General features: G+C 37.9%; 1 protein-coding gene and 1 long non-coding RNA gene across 2 annotated transcripts; one reads left to right on the forward strand and one right to left on the reverse strand.

Moving 5' to 3' along the window:
- Positions 1-226: 226 nt before the first annotated feature.
- LOC146945831 (uncharacterized) lies at positions 227-916 on the forward strand. The gene is made up of 2 exons (XR_015028203.1): positions 227-484; positions 562-916. It is a non-coding gene; the product is annotated as an uncharacterized LOC146945831 (long non-coding RNA).
- A 1441-nt stretch (positions 917-2357) lies between these two features.
- LOC146945832 (uncharacterized) lies at positions 2358-2812 on the reverse strand. Its single transcript, XM_085748858.1, has one exon. The coding sequence runs from the start codon at positions 2771-2773 to the stop codon at positions 2531-2533; it is 243 nt and encodes an 80-aa protein (XP_085604984.1). The 5' UTR covers positions 2774-2812; the 3' UTR covers positions 2358-2530.
- Positions 2813-21415: the final 18603 nt, after the last annotated feature.

Consider the following 21415-nt stretch of genomic DNA (forward strand, 5'->3'; position numbering starts at 1 on the left):
GCATACGTTTATCATAAGTGATGAAAATGACTGATGAAGAATAATAGTTTCTTTCATGATAATGACTATTGTGGTTCTAAAAATATCTAGAAAAATATTTAAGATTAAAGAAATTATCAAACATCTTAATTACTTTTCATCGTGTGAAAAACCTTCTTACCTGGTTTGATAAACATGTCCCAATTTAACTCTTCAATTTCTCAATAGGTGTTCATGACCTATTATCTTCACAATCAACAAAACGATATATATATTTTATTTTTATTGTACAATATATATTATCTGATCAATCTAATCTTATGATTATTTTATATATTTTGTCTGAAAATCTCTACAAATAAACATTGATTGAATTCATATTTGACTACAGTATACTCTTAGTTGATCAATGATGAAAACACATAATTTTATCTTGATATTTTTTTGTGTGCAGAAATCATTATCTATTCTGTTGGAATTAAACCATCCAGAGATAGAAATCAATGTATATAAATAAATTATAAGTGCAATTAAATTCTTCTTTTACTATATTTGATAAAAAAAAAAATTGTTGAGTTGCAGTTGGTGCAGCAAAAGAATCCAAAACAAAAATTGGGATAAATGGTTGGGAAGACTAGGAAGTTGGGGAAGTGGAGGAGATAAAGAAGGTGGAAAGGGAGGATGATAACAAGGAGAAGCTGAACACAATGGAGGTGTAAGAGTAAAGGGAAGTGGAAAAGACAACTAAAGTGGAAGAGAAAATGGAAGTGGGAATGTGAATGGAAGTGGATTCAATAGTGAAAATTGGAGAACTTGGGGACGCTGGGGAGGTTGGGGAGGTTTCTTTTCCCACAAAAATGGTACATTGTGAAGTGTGTATTTGAAACCACTTTTCTTGATCAAATTTTTGCGAAATGATAAGTTTTAATATTGTTTGTAGCCGCTTTTCTTGATCAAATTTCCGTGGAAGTAGGTGTTTTTTTACCGCAAAAAGTGAAGCTTCAGTATCTAGTATCTATCGAAATGAGCAAATCCGCGGCGTAAATTGTGAAATTCATTGTTAAACCGAACATAAACTCTTAGTCATGTTTCATCAAATACTGAGAGAACGAAGTTGATTGTAAATAACAATAATATTGAAAGAATGATTTATCCACCAATATTTTCATTAAGTGTGGGTGTAAAAACAAAAACTAATTTACTACATTGTTGAGTGTGTATTTAAAATTAAAACTGCTTTACTTGATCAAATTTCTACGAAATGAGAAGGTTTAATACCTAGCTTCTACATAAAGGAGAAAATTCAATGTGGAGATAGTAAAAAGCCACCGTTAAATAAATCAAATGTATGATCTCAATCATATTTCATTAAATACTGAGATAACAAAGTTGCTTGTAATTATATTAAGTGTGGGTGTAAAAAAAATTACTCCAATTTACATTGTGTGTTTGGAGCAGTTTTTCTTGAAAACAAAATCGCAAAAACGTGCATTCTTTCACCGCAATATGAGAAGCTTCAATACCTAGGTTTTACCCAAATGAAAACATTTGCCACAAAAATGGAAAAAGACATTGCTAAACCAAATGTATGCACTCGATTATAATTAACTAAATACTAAGAGAACGGAGTTGATTGTAATACAATGTTTATGTTTGATATTTTTATGATAACGATATTAAGAGAACATTTTATTCATTAATTTTTGTTTAAGTGTGTCGAAAATATATCTTAAAAAACAAAGTGAAATAATATATTGTTTAGTGTTATTATCTATCAGAGTAATATTAGAAGTGCTCATAACTAAGAATGAAATGTTTAGACCTTAATATTGTTAATTGGCTTATTGAAACATATGATTTTATCCTCACAAAATAGAATAAAATAAACAAATATTTAATTAGCAAAAGTCAAAAAAAAATAAAAAAATAGGAAGCTTTATTTTGCTCGGTCAACATTTTTTGTTGTTGAATGTTTAGTCAACATATTAAATTATATATATATATATATATATATATATATATATATATATATATATATAATACAATTATACACAATTTACAATTACTTTGTTTGTTATGCCAACAAAAAAAACTGTAAGAAAACAATCATACTGCTTAGCAACATGTGTTAGTCCTGACTATTCATTGCAACAAAGCAGTTCATCCTTTTAGACTAGACATGCATTGTTATAACATATATGAGTCAATGTCAACGAAATTGCATCTTTTTATTGTACAATGATTTAAAAATAAATTAAAATATGTGTATCGAAATAGAGTAAACAAATCATAAACTAGTATAATTTTTAAAAAATAATAATAATCGAATATACACTGCACAAAAAACTTAAAAACATAGTCATTTTAAGATAAAGATAAAAAAAAAATTATTCCATTATTGAAGATAGTCTAACATCATTACAACCACAATGTTCAGAAATTCATATCTAAAACAGATTGAAACAACTACATTGCTCACAATTTGATTTTTTTTCAAGATATAAAAAATCCCCTAGTAATTGGGTCATGATGATGATGATGCCTCATATATCTAATTGTTGGATGAAGGATTTTGACTTGAAGCTGAACCAAGGCTAAGACCAAGGTTAAGATCAAGCATGTTGCGTGGAGCATTGGTTTTGGAGTTACAAGCACCATTTGAGAACTTTTGTTTGAGCTGAGCTAAAAGTGTTTGTTTCTCTTCACTTAGAAGTTCAGCTTTCTTCCTCAACTTTTCATTCTCTTTCATTAAGCGACAGTTTTTCTTGTACAACTCTCTGTTTGATTTTTCCATCACAATGAAAAATAAAACAACTAAGACAATTTGAAAATAACTTGGTATTTGGACATATATATAAGAAAAAAATATAAATATAAATATTCTTCACATCGTGAAAAAGATAAGCATGATAAAAAAAAAAAACAAGGAAATGTTATCATTAAAAGAATATATATTATATGAAGAAGCTTCTTATAATAATTTAGTCAAATACAAACGGGCTAAAAAAACATATTAATAATGAAATTGGTATGATTTGGTTTGTTTAGTTGTATTTGGATAAGTTTATTGTTTTATTTTTTGTACACTCTGCCTTCGATAGTTTTTATTAATATATTTATCCGGATTCTTAAAAAAAAAACGGAGACTACCCTTAGTTTTAAATAAAATAATATAATACAAATGTATAACTTTTACTTAGTCAATATCACAAGGAGTTTTTCGTAAAAAAAAAAAAAAAACTATCGCATGATTAAAAAGAAAATTATACCAATGGGTTGCCTCAGTGGTGTACGATTTGAGAGTTAAGATTGAGCTCATTTCTAGGTCTTAGGTTCGAATCATTGAGGTTATAATAAGACTTTTATAGTATACAGTAGGATTGTTCTCCAAATTAGTCAATTACTGGTAGAATACCTTAAAAAAAGAACTTTGACTTATTCATATAGGGAAGAAAATAAGATTGTGTTTAACAAATTTACTTCCAATATTATTGAGAAGGGTTTCCTTAATTTCACATCTTATATTTTCCGTAATAATGAGAATATCATGCTTAACCATATCCACAAAGTGTTTGCAGTTACGTAAAAAATTAGAGTTGATAAATCTTATAATTCATTTCCTCACTCACAGTGTTGATACCAATAGTTTCTTTAAGTTATTTCATGTTTGAGTCCCCACTTCCAAACGCATCAACAAATTTTTCTATATAAATTGCACTGTCATATTTTAACATTTTGCAAAAGATCCATTGTTACTCTCAGCGGTCTACCATTTTGATGAATGGCCTTATTCAGCCCACCTGGACATGAATTGGGCTTTTCATTGTGGGTCAAGTCTAGTCAAGCACCTAGGAATGAACAAACTTTGACTTTGGATTGAATAATCTAGTACCTTGATTTTTACTAAATTGATGAGAAATGTATTTTCGCATTCTATTTTGTTCCAAGATTTCCATAATATTCTCTCTTTAAACTTCATCATTTTACCTCTTAGGCCTAGCATGTGCAACTTGTGTTAAAATTAATTCTCTCAATTGTTTTCTCTATCAAGTGGTGTAATATCCCGCTTGTCAGTATCGGTATATTACCAGTCGATCGTGCCAGAGGATTAAAGTTTAAGGAAAGTAAGCGTAATGGAAGTATTTATTATGAGATGCCAGCTTAATACGGATAAAGTATCAGTGTCGGATTTAACACGTTTAAAGGCAAAGGCATAATGGTAATTTCACGGAAAAGGATATTTATATGTTTTTGGTGGAAAATATCTCATTTTTCCCTTATCATTCTCTCCCTAGGATGGCAAGCTTTCTCTTCCTTCTCTCCTCTTCTCTCACGCCACTCTATCTTCTCCTCTCCACCAAACCTTCCAAACTTCTTTCTCCTTCCATGTCAAGATTTCACCCTTTCCCTCTCATGTCACCATAAGTTTGTGTAAGCTTGGCTTTAGGTTGAATCCCTTATTTTCTCTCATGAAGTTCATTCCATCTTTTCTTCTTTGGAGCAAGAATTCTTCCGAGTTTGTTATAAGTGAACCAAGCATGGATTGTTAACAACATAGCAAGCAAGAACAACTATGATTTGGTAATGAAGCTTTGAGATTATTTTGGGAATCTAGGGTTTGTTAATTGGTAAAGTGGGAGCTTGTTTAGGTTATGGTTTCTTTGAAATCAAGAACCATAGAGAAAGAAGTAATATGGAGGTGGGATGGCAAGAGCTAAGGACTCAAGAGGATCAAGCTAGGGTTTTGGAAGATGAAAAGTGGAAGTGATGCTTGGAAGCTTGGGAAACAAGTTCATATCTTGTTTTAGGTGAGTTCCTTAGTTAGTTATCCACCCTTGGGATTATGTGTTTTACTTGTGTAAGATAACTATGATTTCTAGGGTTTTTACATAAGAGTTTAGTTACCCCTTTTTATGCCATGCTTGCTAACCATGTGAATACTTGCTATAAAGATGTTTTGAGGCTTTTGGGTCAAAAACACCATTTTTACAAGTGCTGGACTGTCACAACTCGCCACAGCGAGCTGGTAGCTCGCGAGGCGAGCTGGAAGTCAGAACAGGGGGTCTTGCTCGCCCCCAACTCGCCACTGCGAGTGGTTACTCGCCACCAACTCGCCACCAGCTCACCATGGCGAGCTGACAACACCAAAGTGTGCTATTGACAACACCAAAGTAGAGCCTTGACATAGCTTGTCAAGAACTAGAGTAGTTAGAAAGAAATAGAATGCTATGCATTAGAGATATGTTTGATAAGACGTGAGGTGATAAAGAGTATTATCTTCGCATAGAAGCAAAGTACCATACGAGTATGGCAAGACGTGAATCGATTGATATCTATTCACTAAGTAAGTAAGCAAGCATATAAGTTTACCTCTAGTGGGATCGTTTAAGGATCCGAGGTAAAATAGATAGTATGAATAGGTTTAACCTTCATACATGCATAAGACTAAGATTTTAATAAGAGTGTCATGTCTCTTGTAATCCTTCCTAGGTTGGATTCAAGGGGTTCCCCAAGGGGAATGGTTAAGCCGAAAGGGAGCCGCATGTCACTAAGTTAAGGTGTCGTGTCTTTTGTATTCCTTCCAAGGTCGGATATAAAAGGTTCTCCAAGGGGAACGAGGTAAGCCGTAAGGGACCCGCACGTCACTAAGGGAGTCCGGTGCGCTCTTGCTAAGCATTTCACCGGTAGTAAGGGATTAACTTCCGGGGTAACTCCACCCGGGACTAATCCGTAAAATGAACTCAGATAATGTTGTTTGTTACACGCTAACATAATCAATGAAGCTGACTATGCATATTTATTATACATGTATATGTACTTTATAGAGCCTTGACGTAGATCGTCAAGAACAAGTAGAGACTTGGCATAGATCGTCAAGAAGTAGTAAGATAGCAAGAATCACTTTTGTGATAAGAGATGATATGTTGTAGATGTTATACCCTAATTTTGGACCTAAAAATACTAATCAATTCTTCCTTTCTTGCATTTCAAGTCATTTGATATGTCTCTGATTAATTGCATCTTTCTCTGCATTTTATTTCAATATTGTTTGCAAAATTCACATGCAAGGGTATTTTAGTCATTTCCTATGGCAAATTTCTCTTAGTCTTTCAAAATTTTGTTTGAGTCCTTTCAAGTAGTTTGAATAAGTCCTTATTTCAATTCTATGTCAAAATCCATTTCAAAAATTGCATTAGAAGTCATTTTGAGTCAGTTTTGCCCCTAGGGGCATTTTAGTCTTTTCAAGTGTCAAAGCTCTGTTTAAACCCTTAAAATTGTCTCTGGGTCTGTTAATTTTGTGTGTATAAGTTCTTGCTTTGATTTCTTGTTAAAAATCCATTTTAAAATTTGCATCTGAGTCATTTTCAGTCGTTTTAGCCCTAGGGGCATTTTGGTCATTTCACACGAAATTTTGGCAGAGAGAGGTTACTTTAAAGTACCTCATTTAGGCCATTGGTTCGTTTTAGTCCGTTTTGTCAAATTTTAATCGTTTCACTTTACGTTTAGTCAAATTACCATTTTTATTCCAATTTTATTTTTAGTTTTTTTTTTTAAGTCCAAAACTTCCAAAAAATTGCATCCAAGTCCTTTTTCTAAATTTCAAGTTTTATTTTTAAGTCTTTGGTCTATTTCGAAATTTTATTGTTTTTAAGTTTTTATTTGCAGATTAGTCCTTAACATTTTTGCAGGTCAGTCCTTGAAGTTCTCAAAATTGCACAAAGGTCCTTTTGTCAAAAATCCAGCAAGGCCGAATCAGTTAGAGTCCAGTCCAGGTGTCACAAGTCCATTGGTCAAGGCAATGCACATGTCAGCTATAAAAAGATCCAATCATCACAAGTTCCATTCAGAAGGGAACACATCATCAGAATCACAGAAACAACAAACAAATTTCTCTCTCTTGGCAGTTAGATCAAAATCTCAGAATTCTTCAAGAACACGAAGAACACACTCAAACCCTAACTTTCCAGTAACAAAAATTTCAATCAATTGCAATGAATTCGAGGCAGTTCTCAGAGATTCACTGAGGAATCTTCATCATTGAACCCAGCCACTGCAATTCAAGCTCCAATTCAAAGAATTCGAGCGATCACAGTTCGAAGAAGAGAGAAGAAGAGAAGTTGAAGCAAGATCAAACCAGTTCGAAGAAGGAGAGGATCAAAACACCGATTTATTTTCGGTTTCAATTCTCATCGAAAGAACCAGAAGCTCATTCAAGGATCTTTTGTTTGAAACTCCAATCAAATCCAGGTATATTCGAAGAAAACCTTCTCGTTTGTTCATAATCATCATCGAAGGTTTAAAATCAAAGATAAACGGTGAATCGAAGTGAAAATCCTGAAAAGCTTTTGAAAAATTCAAAGTCGAAACCCTAATTTCAGAAATCACGAGGATTCACCGTTTGTTTTCCAAATCAGAGTGTATAATCGTCATCAGTGAAGGAAATAGGACGAATTAGGGTTTAGTTTCAAAAAAAATTAGGAAAAGAATTGAAAACCCTAAAATCGTAAAGTTGCGAAACCAAACCTGTTCGAATCAGTGTAGAATGAAATGTTTTGAACAATTTCCTTCAAGAAACATCCAGATCGAAACGTTTCGAGCAATTTTCTTCAAAAAGTATCAAGATCGAAACGGTTTGAACAAAGAATCAACGAAATCGAAACGTTTTGTGTACAAACTACACTGATTCATGGTTTATTCATGACTTACGGTTTGGATCAATGAGTATTGTGAGAAGAAACCACGAAAGAAGCCATGAGAGAACGAGAGAATCTGAGAAGAAGAAAGAGGAATTAGGTTTTAGAATGATTTGGACCGGTTTCACTTGCTTTTATACAGGTGTGAACCGGATTGGTTCATGTGAACCGGTCTGGTTCACCCCTGGATACTTTGTCAGCCGTTGATCTTGCTATGTGATTAGATGTGTGGTCCTGATTTGCTCTTGTTGTGTGTCTCTCTTAGCTTATGATGCATCATGCGTTCCCAGCCCTTAGATTCAGGTTTGTGATGGACTTGGATCAATCCAACGCCTCTGAGGCATCTGGATAATCCAAGATCCATCAAGACCTTGGGCCTGGGTCGTTTCTTTGTGTTCCCCTGGATTTTGGCTTGTTTTCTTGCTATTTGTCACGCAGTCTTGTATTTTTTACACCCTCACCATGCCTAAAATTCTTTGGAAAATTTTATAAAAAATTTTGTGAATGTTTCTTTCCATTTTTGCAACCTTTGTATGATTTTTTGTACTGAAAATGGATAAAAAAAAATAATAAATAATAATGTGTTGTGTTTTGCTTTATTTCTTGAGTTTTATGACAAAAAACTAGTGAAAATGTGCATCAATTTTGATTCCAATCCTTGATACATGCTTGAGATTTGTGATGTGTGAATTGGTGATGGATTTGTCACTGTTTGGATGAGTTTCTTGCTGAGTGTGAATATGTGTGACTAGTTACTTGTTTTACAAGGCAAATTAGTGCTTGTTTGAGAAAAAATAAAGTGTTAAACGCATCTAGAGATGAGTCATGATCTTGCAAGTAGAGTAGAAACTTCTAATTCCCACACTTTTGCTGCATTAAAACTCACTTTAAAATGGTCATAATGTGGAAGTTATAGGTCATGTGCATCTTGAAGTATTGTGATTAATTTCTAATATGCTTTAGCACTTTATCTTTGTGTTTTTGCCTTTGTTTAGTATCTTCTTGCCTTATTATTACTTCATTATACTTGGTACTACTAACTCCTTTCATTTCATGTTTCACATATTTCATAAGCATCTCCATTTCATCCCATATTCATCTCTATTTCCCTTGCAATTTAAATTTTTACCAAGATTTAGAATGTAACCCTTAGGAATTTTGTAATATTTTCCCTTATACCTTTTAAATTCTTGCAAGACCATAGAATGTATCTAGGCCAATGATGTAATAAGGACAATGGACTCTAATGATGTACACCGACACAAGCACCGACACATGCACACACACCACTTTAGGAATGTAGCTAGAATATGCATGTTTAGATGTATGTTCAGGATTGTATGTTTAGATGAATGCTTAGGGTTTACGCTTAGAAAAATCAATTTCCAAAAAATATGAACAAACATCATTCAAACTATTTTCAAAATAAACCTTGGGATCAAAATCCCATTGTATTTTCCTTTTTCATTTTTCTTAATCAAATTTCAATGAAAATAATCATACTTGACCTCTTTTGCAAAATGACTAATTCAACCCCACTTTTTTACAATCCCATGCCCTTGAGGCCTCTTTCTATTCTTCAAACTCCATTTTCAAACTTAAAACCAACCAACAAAAACGAAAACATTTTTTGGAAGAGAACTACGGTGGATTTGATCCCTTAAACGAGTACGTAGGCAAGGAACAAAATTCCTTCAATTCAACTAAAATAAAAATCCAAAAACATTCTCCTCCCTCCAATTCTTCACTTAGAAACTCTTAGGCTTAATATTTTCTTTCAAAATAGCATTTAAAAATAAAGCGCGCGCGTAGAAATTAAAGACGGTTCCTATAGGATACTATAGTCGTTATGGGTGCCTAACACCTTCCCGTAGCGAAAACAACTCCCGGACCTCGATTCTCAAGGGTTTTGCTTACTTTTTCCCTTCCCAAGAAAAAAATAAGATATCACCGGTTTAAAAGGTTCGAACGTAATCAATGTTTGACACCCGAAAACCAAGATAAAACAGCTGGCGACTTCACTAGGGAGATTCGAGAGTTACGCCTAGTCTTTATTTCCACGCTTGCGCTCTTTTTTTACTTGTTTCTTTTACTTGCTTTCCTATGTGAATAAATGTTTAATTTCTTGCAAACGTGTGGGGTGAGAATATCAAAAGTCCTGCACCCGGGCTGAGTGAACTTAGGATTTAGGAGGGATATAATCGGCAATTCATTCCGGGGGTTGCCTCGTGTTTTGGATTATGCGATCAATCCCACATAGCTGAGGCATTTTGGGGGTGATGTTGTCGGCGCGTGTTGTCGCGTTTAGGCACTTTACTTCTAATTGTTCTATGATGCTATGAATCATAGATAACCAAACCCATCCATGGCCATTTTCTAGGACGTAGTGCGGAGGCTAAACCGAGTGTTGTCTCGAGTTTTAGTCGTCACGCGATACTACACTCAAGTTAGACCTTCCACGGATAATCATGGAACGAGTGTTATCTCGTGACACCATGATATACGTCGGAGAGGTTGCAACTTGGGAACCTTTTTTAGAACCCGGTTACTATTATCCTAAAGCCCTAGATTCACCGGACACCGTGTCCACCCATGACTCCTCGACTTTGAACTTCAACCCACCATGTTTTCTCCGAACTTGAACATAATCATGCATCCATGCATACATGCATACATGCATAAACTTTTTCCATGCATTGTTATCGAAGGGCTTAGACAAGTTGAATTTGTAAACATTGTAGGAATGAAGAAGACTAAGTCCTACAAGTTCAAGGAAGTGGATTTGGCTAGTTTGAGAGATTTGGCACTCAAGATCGAGGATCCGACTGGTTTCCGACGTCGTTACGGGGCTTTACTTTCTATTCTCCAGACTAATGTGGATGAGAAGCTTGTGCACACTCTAGTGAAATTCTATGATCCGGAGTATCGGTGCTTTACTTTCCCCGACTTTCAGTTGATGCCTACTCTAGAGGCTTATTCTTCCCTGATGGGTTTATCTATTGCCAAGGGGGTACCTTTCTCAGGACCTGAAAATCCTCCTACTCCATTGGTTATTGCTAAAGATCTCTATCTCAAGACCACCGATGTCTCCAAGAATCTTATCACTAAGGCACGTATCCGAGGGTTCGCTTCAGAGTACCTTCTTGGGAAAGCCAACCTCAATACCACTTGTCAGGACACTCTCGAGGCTATTCTTGCACTTCTCATCTATGGGCTTATTCTCTTTCCGAATCTTGATGGCTTCGTGGACATGAATGCAATTATGATCTTCCACTCCAAGAATCCGGTTCCTACTTTGCTAGCTGACACATACCATGCTATTCACGATCGTTCCGACAAAGGTCGTGGATACATTCTTTGTTGTGTGCCTCTCCTCTATAGGTGGTTTATTTCGCACCTTCTGCAGTCTTTCCACGACGATCCGGGGAATTGGTCTATTTCACAAAGGATTATGGCTCTCACTCCTAATGAAGTGGTTTGGCTCACTCCCGCTTCTAGGGTTAAGGAAATCATCCTTGGTGGTGGAAAGTTTCTTAATGTACCTCTTCTTGGTACCCGGGGTGGAATCAACTATAATCCGGAGCTTGCTTTGCGACAATTCGGTTTCCCGATGAAAGATAAACCCATCAATCTTGCTACGGCTCCTTACTTCTTTCACTATTCCAATGCTCCCACCGGCATAAAAGAGGATTTCATGGAAGCTTGGTCTAAGCTTCGGAAGAAAGAGGTGAAGCATATGGGTGTAAGGTCCGGTATTGCTCATGAGGCCTATACACAGTGGGTCATAAACCAAGCTGAGGAGATTGGTATGCCTTACCCCTCTATGAGATATGTGTCTGCATCTATTCCTACCATGCCTTTGCCTCTACTCCCACCTACCCAGGAGATGTATCAGGAGCATCTAGCTATGGAAAGTCGGGAGAAGCATCAGTGGAGGGCTAGATACTATGAGGCTGAGAATTTGATCATGACTTTGAACGGAAAGGATGAGCAGCAGACTCATGAGGTCCTGACACTGAAGAAAGAGTTAGCTAAGGCTAGGAGAGAGATTGAAGAGAAGGATATGTTGCTTATGAGAGACTCTAAGAGGGCTAGGGGTGCCCGTGACTTCTATGCACGATACTGCAGCTATGAGTCTGAGTCTGAGGATGATGCTTCCACTTCCTATGCTTGAGGATTTCTTTTTTCCTGTTGTTATTTCCATGTGTTTATGTCAGAATTGTCTTGTAAAACTATATGTTGGTTGTTTGTTTCCCGTTCATGTTAACTGTTGTTTAGTAATGTTTACAAGCGTATAATTTGTCTAAAAACCCTTCGATAACACAAAAAGAGTCTTTTTGCATATGCATTAACGCATTTCATGGATTCATTGGTCACAAAAAGCTTCTCTCGTGCTTATTGCCTCCTGGTTTTGTCCGCCGCAGTCTGAAAAGTGGCTCGTGTTCGCAAAGTCTACCAACCAGATAGAATTCATCAAACAAGATTTCACAAGAGAAGAATGATGGCTAACTTTGAAGAAGAAAATGCTCAACTCCGTGCCAAATTGGCTGCTATGAAAGAAGACTTGGCTAAGGCTCATGACGCTATGTCCGCTATGATGGCTGCACAGGAACAGCCAGCCACATCTATTCCAGCTGCTACTGAAACAATTCCATCTATCCCACTGTCTACTGTGGCTACCGATGCTCGGTTTGTTATGCCCAATGGCCGTCCCTATGGCCTCCCAGCTTACTACTCTCCTAATACTGCTGCTGGTGTCTCTGGTTTTGCTGGTCAAGGACAGATTCCTGTATCCACTGCTATGCCTCAAGTAACCACTGTTGTTACCGACCCTATTGTACACACTGTGCAACAGGTGATTGATGTCGATACTCCGCGTGGACAAGATCCCGCAATGGAACCTATGAAAAGACAGTTGAGGGAGTTGGCTGGAGAACTCCGTGAGGTCAAGGCTAGCCGGGGAAGCAATGGTGCTCCTGCTAAAGCTCGTGATCTATGCTTGGTATCCCGATTTGAGGTTCCTAAGAAATTCAAAGAGCCAGAATTTGACAAATACAACGGAACTTCATGTCCACACAACCATGTCATCCGGTATGTCCGAAAGATGGCTAACTACGCAGATAATGATGCACTGATGATCCATTGCTTCCAGAGTAGCTTGACAGATGATGCGGCAGATTGGTACACTAGTTTGAGCAAAGACAACATCCATACTTTTGAGGAACTCGCTGCTGCTTTTTAAGGTCAATATGAATTCAATACCCGTCTGAAGCCAAATAGGGACTCTCTTAAAGCCCTATCTCAGAAATCAGATGAAACCTTCCGTGAATATGCTCAGAGATGGAGAGGGGCAGCTGCCCGTGTTTCTCCCCGGCTTGATGAGGAAGAATTAACACAGACATTCCTGAAGACTCTGAAGAAGGAATATAAGGAGAGAATGATAGTCTCTGCTCCGAACAACTTCTCTGATATGGTTACAATGGGAACTCGTCTAGAGGAGGCTGTCCGAGAGGGTATTATTGTCCTTGAGAAGGGTGAATCTTCAGCCAGTGCACCGAAGAAGTATGGTAATGGCCATCATAAGAGGAAAGAATCTGAAATAGGGATGGTGTCCGGCAACCCATCTGCAGCTGCTACACAATTACCTCTGCCTTATCAATACATGCAATACTCTCAACATCCTTTCTTCCCGCCATTCTATCAACAGTATCCTCTGCCACCGGGTCAACCACCAGTGCCCGTCAATGCCATTGCACAACAAGTACAACAACAGCCTCCTGCTCAACAGCAACAGCAGCAACAACAGGGTCCCCGACCCAAACCTTCTTTTCCACCAATACCAATGCGGTATGGTGAGCTGCTCCCAACCCTACTTGCTAAGGGACACTGCATGTGAATTCCCAGGTTCCGTCAGGACCTAACATGTGAATTCCATCAGGGTGCTCAAGGCCATGATGTTGAAGGTTGCTTTGCTCTGAAGTATATTGTGAAAGATCTAATAGAGAAAGGAAGGTTGACCTTTGAGAATAGTGTTCCTCATGTTCTTGACAATCCGCTTCCAAACCATGCTGCTGTTAATATGATTGAGGTCTTCGAAGGAATCCCCGCTCCTCAAGAGGATCCCAAGTTGGATGTCCGCAATGTTGCTACTCCCTTGGTACCGCTACATGTCAAACTTTGCCGAGCTTCTTTGTTCAATCATGATCATGCTTCTTGTTCAGAATGTCTTCGAAACCCTATGGGCTGTTGTGTGGTGCAAGATGATATTCAGAGCCTGATGGATGACAAACACTTGATTGCCAGTGATGTATGTGTGATTGTGCCAGGCTTGACCGTTGAGGGTGCAGAACCCCGGAGGGCTGGTACTGCTATGGCTTCACTGAAAGACGCCCAGAAGGCTGTTCAAGCAGGGCAAGCTGCTGGCTGGGGCAAAATAATTCAGATTTTGGAAAACAAGCGCAAAGAAGGCCTTGGATTCTCCCCAACATCGGGTGTTTCAACAGGAACTTTCTACAGTGCTGGGTTTATCAATGCTATTGCTGAAGATACTGCTGAGAGTAGTTATGTGCCTACATTTGTTGTACCAGGAGGCACTGTGAGAAATTGGGAAGCCATTGATGTTCCTTTAGTCATGCATGCTTCCATGTAATGTGTCTTGTTGCTCATGTTTTTTGTTTTCAAAATAACAATCCTTTCGCTCTGCCCAAGGCGAAAGTGATACCATTGTAAGGGCATGTTTGTTTTGGCATTGCCGTTATCAGTAAAAGTTGTCGTCTTTCTCACGACTCTTTGTTTTTTTTTACTTTTTAGTGCCTTTTTCTTGGAAATAATGGTAATGCCAGAAAAAACCAAAACATCTGTATTTTCTTATTAATTTCAAAGATCTGCATGAAAAACATTTTTCTAAAATCATCCCAATCATATTATGCAGATTGAACCATAATAAACCCGTTGAACACAGTGACCCTATGGTTCCTCCAAATTTTGAATTCCCTGTATATGAAGCTGAAAATGAGGAAGATAATGAAGAGATACCGTATGAGATCACTCGACTGCTTGAACAAGAAAGAAGAGCCATTCAGCCTCACCAGGAAGAGATTGAGCTTATCAACCTGGGTACTGAAGAGAACAAGCGAGAGATCAAGATTGGTGCAGCGCTTGAGCCAGAAGTGAAAAAGAAGATCACTCAGCTTCTCTATGATTATCCAGATGTCTTTGCATGGTCCTATGAAGATATGCCGGGTCTAGATCCCAAGATCGTGGAACATCGGATACCGACAAGGCCTGAATGTCCTCCTGTCAAACAGAAATTGAGAAGGTCTCGTCCAGACATGGCTCTTAAGATCAAGGCTGAGGTGCAAAAGCAAATTGATGCGGGTTTCCTCATGACAGCTGAATACCCTGAGTGGATTGCCAACATCGTACCGGTACCAAAGAAAGATGGGAAAGTCCGAATGTGTGTTGATTACAGAGATTTGAACAAAGTCAGTCCAAAAGATAACTTCCCATTGCCTCATATTGATGTGCTTGTTGACAGTACTGCTCAATCCAAGGTGTTCTCCTTTATGGATGGTTTCTCTGGTTATAATCAGATACGAATGTCACCTGAAGATAGAGAAAAGACGTCTTTCATTACTCCATGGGGAACATTCTGTTATAAAGTGATGTCGTTCGGCTTGATAAACGCTGGTGCTACCTATCAAAGAGGTATGACAACTCTGTTTCATGATATGATTCACAAAGAGATTGAAGTATATGTTGATGATATGATTGTGAAGTCAAGTGATGAAGAGCAGCATGTGGTGTATTTGAAAAAGATGTTTGAAAGACTGAGAAAGTACAAGCTGCGGTTGAATCCTAACAAGTGTACATTCGGTGTAAGATCTGGAAAGTTGCTAGGCTTCATTGTCAGTCAAAGAGGCATTGAAGTTGATCCTGACAAAGTCCGAGCCATCAGAGAGATGCCGGCCCCTCAAACTGAAAAGCAAGTCAGAGGTTTCCTCGGACGTCTGAATTACATTTCAAGATTTATATCTCACATGACCACTACTTGTGGACCAATTTTCAAATTGCTCAGAAAGAATCAGCCTGTTGTATGGAATGATGAGTGTCAGGAAGCTTTTGATAGCATTAAAGAATACCTGTTAGAGCCACCTATCCTTGTCCCACCAGTGGAAGGAAGGCCTTTGATTATGTATCTATCAGTGTTAGATGATTCAGTGGGTTGTGTTCTCGGTCAGCAAGATGAGACTGGTAAGAAAGAGCATGCTATCTACTATCTGAGCAAGAAGTTCACCGACTGTGAGACTCGGTATACAATGCTTGAAAAGACCTGTTGTGCTTTAGCTTGGGCTGCCAAACGCCTGCGTCATTATATGGTGAATCATACAACTTGGTTGATATCCCGAATGGATCCAATCAAGTACATCTTTGAAAAGCCTGCTGTTACTGGAAAGATTGCGCGTTGGCAAATGTTGTTGTCTGAATATGATATTGTGTACAAAGCTCAGAAAGCGATCAAAGGAAGCATCCTTGTTGACCATCTTGCTTGTCAACCTCTTGATGATTACCAGCCAATTAAATTTGACTTCCCTGATGAAGAGATTATGTATCTGAAAGCAAAAGACTGTGAAGAACCACTGATCAATGAAGGGCCGGACCCCAATAGCAAGTGGGGATTGGTGTTTGATGGTGCTGTTAATGCCTATGGTAAAGGAATCGGGGCCATCATTGTAACTCCGCAGGGGCACCACATTCCCTTCACCGCTCGAATAACTTTTGAATGCACAAACAACATAGCTGAATATGAAGCATGCATCTTGGGCATCGAAGAAGCCCTTGATCTGAGAATTAAGCACCTTGACATCTATGGAGATTCTGCGCTTGTTATTAATCAGATAAAGGGTGAATGGGAGACTCATCATGAGAAGCTGATCCCATACCGTGACTATGCAAGACGTCTGTTGACATACTTTACCAAGGTTGAGCTGCATCACATACCTCGGGATGAAAATCAGATGGCTGATGCTCTTGCCACCTTGTCTTCCATGTTTCGTGTCAATCACTGGAACGACGTGCCCGTAATCAAAGTACAGCGTCTTGATAGACCCGCTCATGTGTTTACTGTTGAAAATGTGCCAGATCAGGCTGATGAAGATGCGAATGATAAAAGGCCATGGTATTACAACATCAAACAATTCTTGCAGAATCATGAATATCCACCTGGCGCTTCCAACAGGGATAAAAAGACATTGAGACGATGGGCTAGCAAATTCCTTCTGGACGGAGAAATCCTATACAAGAGGAACTATGACATGGTCTTGTTGAGATGTGTTGATAAACAAGAAGCTGAGAAGCTGATGCATGATGTACATGATGGTACTTTTGGGACCCATACTTCGGGCCATGCCATGTCAAGGAAACTGTTAAGAGCCGGCTATTACTGGATAACTATGGAGCGTGATTGCCACAAACATGCTAAAAGATGCCACAAATGTCAAGTTTATGCTGATAAGATTCATGTGCCTCCACATGCTCTCAATGTTATATCTTCCCCATGGCCTTTCTCTATGTGGGGCATTGACATGATCGGAAGAATTGAGCCAAAAGCTTCCAACGGACATCGTTTCATCCTAGTGGCAATTGACTATTTCACCAAATGGGTTGAAGCTGCTTCCTATGCAAATGTGACCAAGCAAGTGGTTGTCAAGTTTATCAAGAATAACATCATCTGTCGATATGGTGTTCCCAACAAAATTATCACTGACAATGGTTCCAATCTGAACAATAGCATGATGCAGGCTTTATGCGAAGAATTCAAAATTGAACATCACAACTCTTCTCCTTATAGACCTCAGATGAATGGTGCAGTTGAGGCCGCTAACAAGAACATCAAGAAGATTGTTCAGAAGATGGTCACTACTTACAAAGACTGGCATGAAATGCTACCGTTTGCCTTGCATGGTTACCGTACTACAGTGCGTAGTTCAACCGGGGCAACTCCTTTTTCTCTTGTGTATGGTATGGAAGCTGTCCTCCCTCTGGAAGTGGAGATTCCATCTCTTCGAGTGATCATGAAAGCAAAATTAACTGAGGCTGAATGGTGTCAAAGTCGGTACGACCAATTGAACCTGATTGAAGAGAAACGTATGGATGCCATGACTCATGGACAGTTGTATCAAGTGCGGATGAAGAATGCTTTTGACAAGAAAGTCCGACCTCGAGAATTCAAGGAAGGCGAACTTGTACTGAAAAGAAGAATAAGTCAGCAACCCGACCCAAGGGGCAAGTGGACACCTAACTATGAAGGTCCTTATGTTGTCAAGAAGGCTTTCTCTGGTGGTGCTTTGATTCTTACACACATGGATGGTGTTGAGCTTCCAAATCCTGTTAATGCCGATATAGTCAAGAAATACTTTGTCTAGAAAGAAAAGAACAGCGTGGTAGGTCGAAAACCCGAAAGGGCGGCCTAGGCAAAAATGCGCTTCCCGGTGGATCGAAAACCCGAAAGGGCGATCCAGGTAAAAGTTAGGGACAAAAAAATGAATATGAAAAAGCTCGCTGAGATTGTACGCAACTCAGGCAAGAATGAGCGCCTCGATGAGCCGAAAACCCGAAAGGGCGGTTCATGCAAAAATGAGGTTGATAAAAGACAAGTAACTATATCTGCCAAGTCACCATCACCCCTTGGGGCATCTGCAACTGTCAACGATCGTCTTCATCAGAGGCTTCTACACTTGTGAATTCAAAATTTCTATGAAATGTAGCGGTCATCGTGTTCAATGTATCACCAACCAATAAAATTACCATTCTCCAAGCTTTGTAAATCCGTGAGGTCATGCCTTTGGCTGACTTTCACTCTTCTACATCAATTTGAGCCTGTGCTATTGTTTGAAACTCTATTTGTCTTTCTACTTTCAATGCTATATACAAAATAATTTCTTTCTATCTGATAATTTCAATGTATGAAACAAACATTTTTGAAGAATAAAACATCTTTTTCTGTCTATTTTGAAAGCAAACCTGAGCAATAAGGTACATTTCAATGAAACATGCATGAATGAATGAGTGTCAATGTCTATTTCAATACATGTTACAAGCAGGTTACTCCCCATGATGATCTGTGGTCAATGGCAAGAATGAAAAAACAGAATGAAAATGAAAAATGAAAAATACAAATGAAAAGCTCGCTAAGTTGAAAACCCGAAAGGGCGGCTTAGGCAAAAATGAGCACCCCGCTGATTGACAACCTATGAAGGCAATTCAGGCAAAAATGGGGCAATGAAAAGAATTTATTCCCCGGTGAATCGAAAACCCGAAAGGGCGGTTCAGGCAAAAGTGGGGTTTTGAAAATGAAAAATGAAATATTAAAAAGCATTGACCACAGATGCGAACATCCAATGTGTACCCAGCACTGACACGCCTAGCAACGGCGACCTGTATTCAAGAACCTTCCAAGGGTCCCTCCTCTACAAGTTTTATTGCCCTCAGCCATGGTTTTGATACGTCTCTCAACGACGGTCTCTCCAAAGAGGTTTTCCCCTGTAAATATGTTGCAGCACGAGCCACTACGTGCCCAACCTTCCAATGTTTTGTCTGTCTTTGTGAAATTTCTCTGTCGAGTTTCAAACCAATCATGCATTTCAAGCATTCATACATGCATAGTCATGCATTTTATGTGCTCATACATCCAATAATCTTGTTATGCCATACATACATGTTGCATATCCAACTCTCAACTGTCAAATCCAAATTGCAACTGTCAAACTCAATTTCAATCACAATTTCAATTCCAACTGTCAAATTCAATTCAATTTCAATTGTCAAAATTCGATGCAATCTCAACTTTCCAATCTCAATTTCAATTTCAAATTCAATCTTAATTCGAAGCAATCTCAATTTCAATTTCAACTGTCAAATTCGAAGCAATCTCAATTTCAATTTCAATGATAATCTCCAATTTCAATCCAATCTCAATGTCAATGTCAATGTCAGTTCCCAATTCAATTCCAATCCAATTTCAATGTCAATTGCAACTCTCCAATCCAATGTCTATGCCTATGTCTCTGCTCAATCTCAATTCTCAATCTCTCTGCTAACTTTCAATTCAATTCAATTTACTCTCAATTTGCTTTTGGGCCAACAAAAATGGTCCTGTCTATTTTCAAACCAAGTCAATGACAATTTACCCTCAATTGGTATCTTGTTAAGCCAGACTTTCAATTCATATCTTGTTACTGGTCAAGTGCCAGGTTCGATCCAAAAAGGAACCACTTGTACCTGCTTGCATACCTATACTTCCGGACAAACGACAAGTTCGATCTGAAGAACAGTTTGTACCCAGCATATGCTTTGTATCGGTCAAACGGCAAGTTCAATCTAAAAGAACAGTTTGCACCTTCCCACATGACGTGGTGATAATCCAACAAGCAAGTTCGATCCAAAGAACAAGTTGTATCTACCCTTTTGTCTATACCTCCAGCCAAACGGCCAGTTCAATCCCAAGAACAGTTTGTGTCTGCCTATCTGTTTGTATCTTCAATCAAGTGTCAAGTTCGATCCAAAGAACAGCTCGTATCTGCCCGTATGTCTATGTTTCCGGTCAAGTGCCAAGTTTGATCCCAAGAACAACTTGTACCTATCTCTTGTTTTGTATTCCTTGGTCAAGTGGCTAGTTCGACCCAAAGAACAACTTGTACCTTGTTTTCTACTCCCTGGTTTGTCTACCTTGTCAATGTCCACCTAAATCCCCAGTGACATGACAGGTTCCATAGACTCCAGTTGTTTGTCTTGCATTCATAATCAAAGTATTGCATGGCATTCATATCCTTGAAACTCTGAAAGCGTATTTTTATGTCCAAAAGCAGTACAAATGTTAATATTTAAGTATCTTCGTCCCGTCAACTCTAAGACTTCGTCTCTTGACTCTCCGGACAAAGAAACTTAAATAGGGGCAGCTGTTATACCCTAATTTTGGACCTAAAAATACTAATCAATTCTTCCTTTCTTGCATTTCAAGTCATTTGATATGTCTCTGATTAATTGCATCTTTCTCTGCATTTTATTTCAATATTGTTTGCAAAATTCACATGCAAGGGTATTTTAGTCATTTCCTATGGCAAATTTCTCTTAGTCTTTCAAAATTTTGTTTGAGTCCTTTCAAGTAGTTTGAATAAGTCCTTATTTCAATTCTATGTCAAAATCCATTTCAAAAATTGCATTAGAAGTCATTTTGAGTCAGTTTTGCCCCTAGGGGCATTTTAGTCTTTTCAAGTGTCAAAGCTCTGTTTAAACCCTTAAAATTGTCTCTGGGTCTGTTAATTTTGTGTGTATAAGTTCTTGCTTTGATTTCTTGTTAAAAATCCATTTTAAAATTTGCATCTGAGTCATTTTCAGTCGTTTTAGCCCTAGGGGCATTTTGGTCATTTCACACGAAATTTTGGCAGAGAGAGGTTACTTTAAAGTACCTCATTTAGGCCATTGGTTCGTTTTAGTCCGTTTTGTCAAATTTTAATCGTTTCACTTTACGTTTAGTCAAATTACCATTTTTATTCCAATTTTATTTTTAGTTTTTTTTTTTTAAGTCCAAAACTTCCAAAAAATTGCATCCAAGTCCTTTTTCTAAATTTCAAGTTTTATTTTTAAGTCTTTGGTCTATTTCAAAATTTTATTGTTTTTAAGTTTTTATTTGCAGATTAGTCCTTAACATTTTTGCAGGTCAGTCCTTGAAGTTCTCAAAATTG

This window comes from Medicago sativa, chromosome 2 (assembly GCF_051527215.1).
Source record: "Medicago sativa cultivar Bolivia chromosome 2, Bolivia_mono, whole genome shotgun sequence".
NCBI classification, from domain to species: Eukaryota; Viridiplantae; Streptophyta; class Magnoliopsida; order Fabales; family Fabaceae; genus Medicago; species Medicago sativa.

Bases quoted from the DNA above. Each gene is read 5' to 3' on its own strand.
- LOC146945832 (XM_085748858.1), bottom strand. From the start codon at position 2,773: ATGGAAAAATCAAACAGAGAGTTGTACAAGAAAAACTGTCGCTTAATG.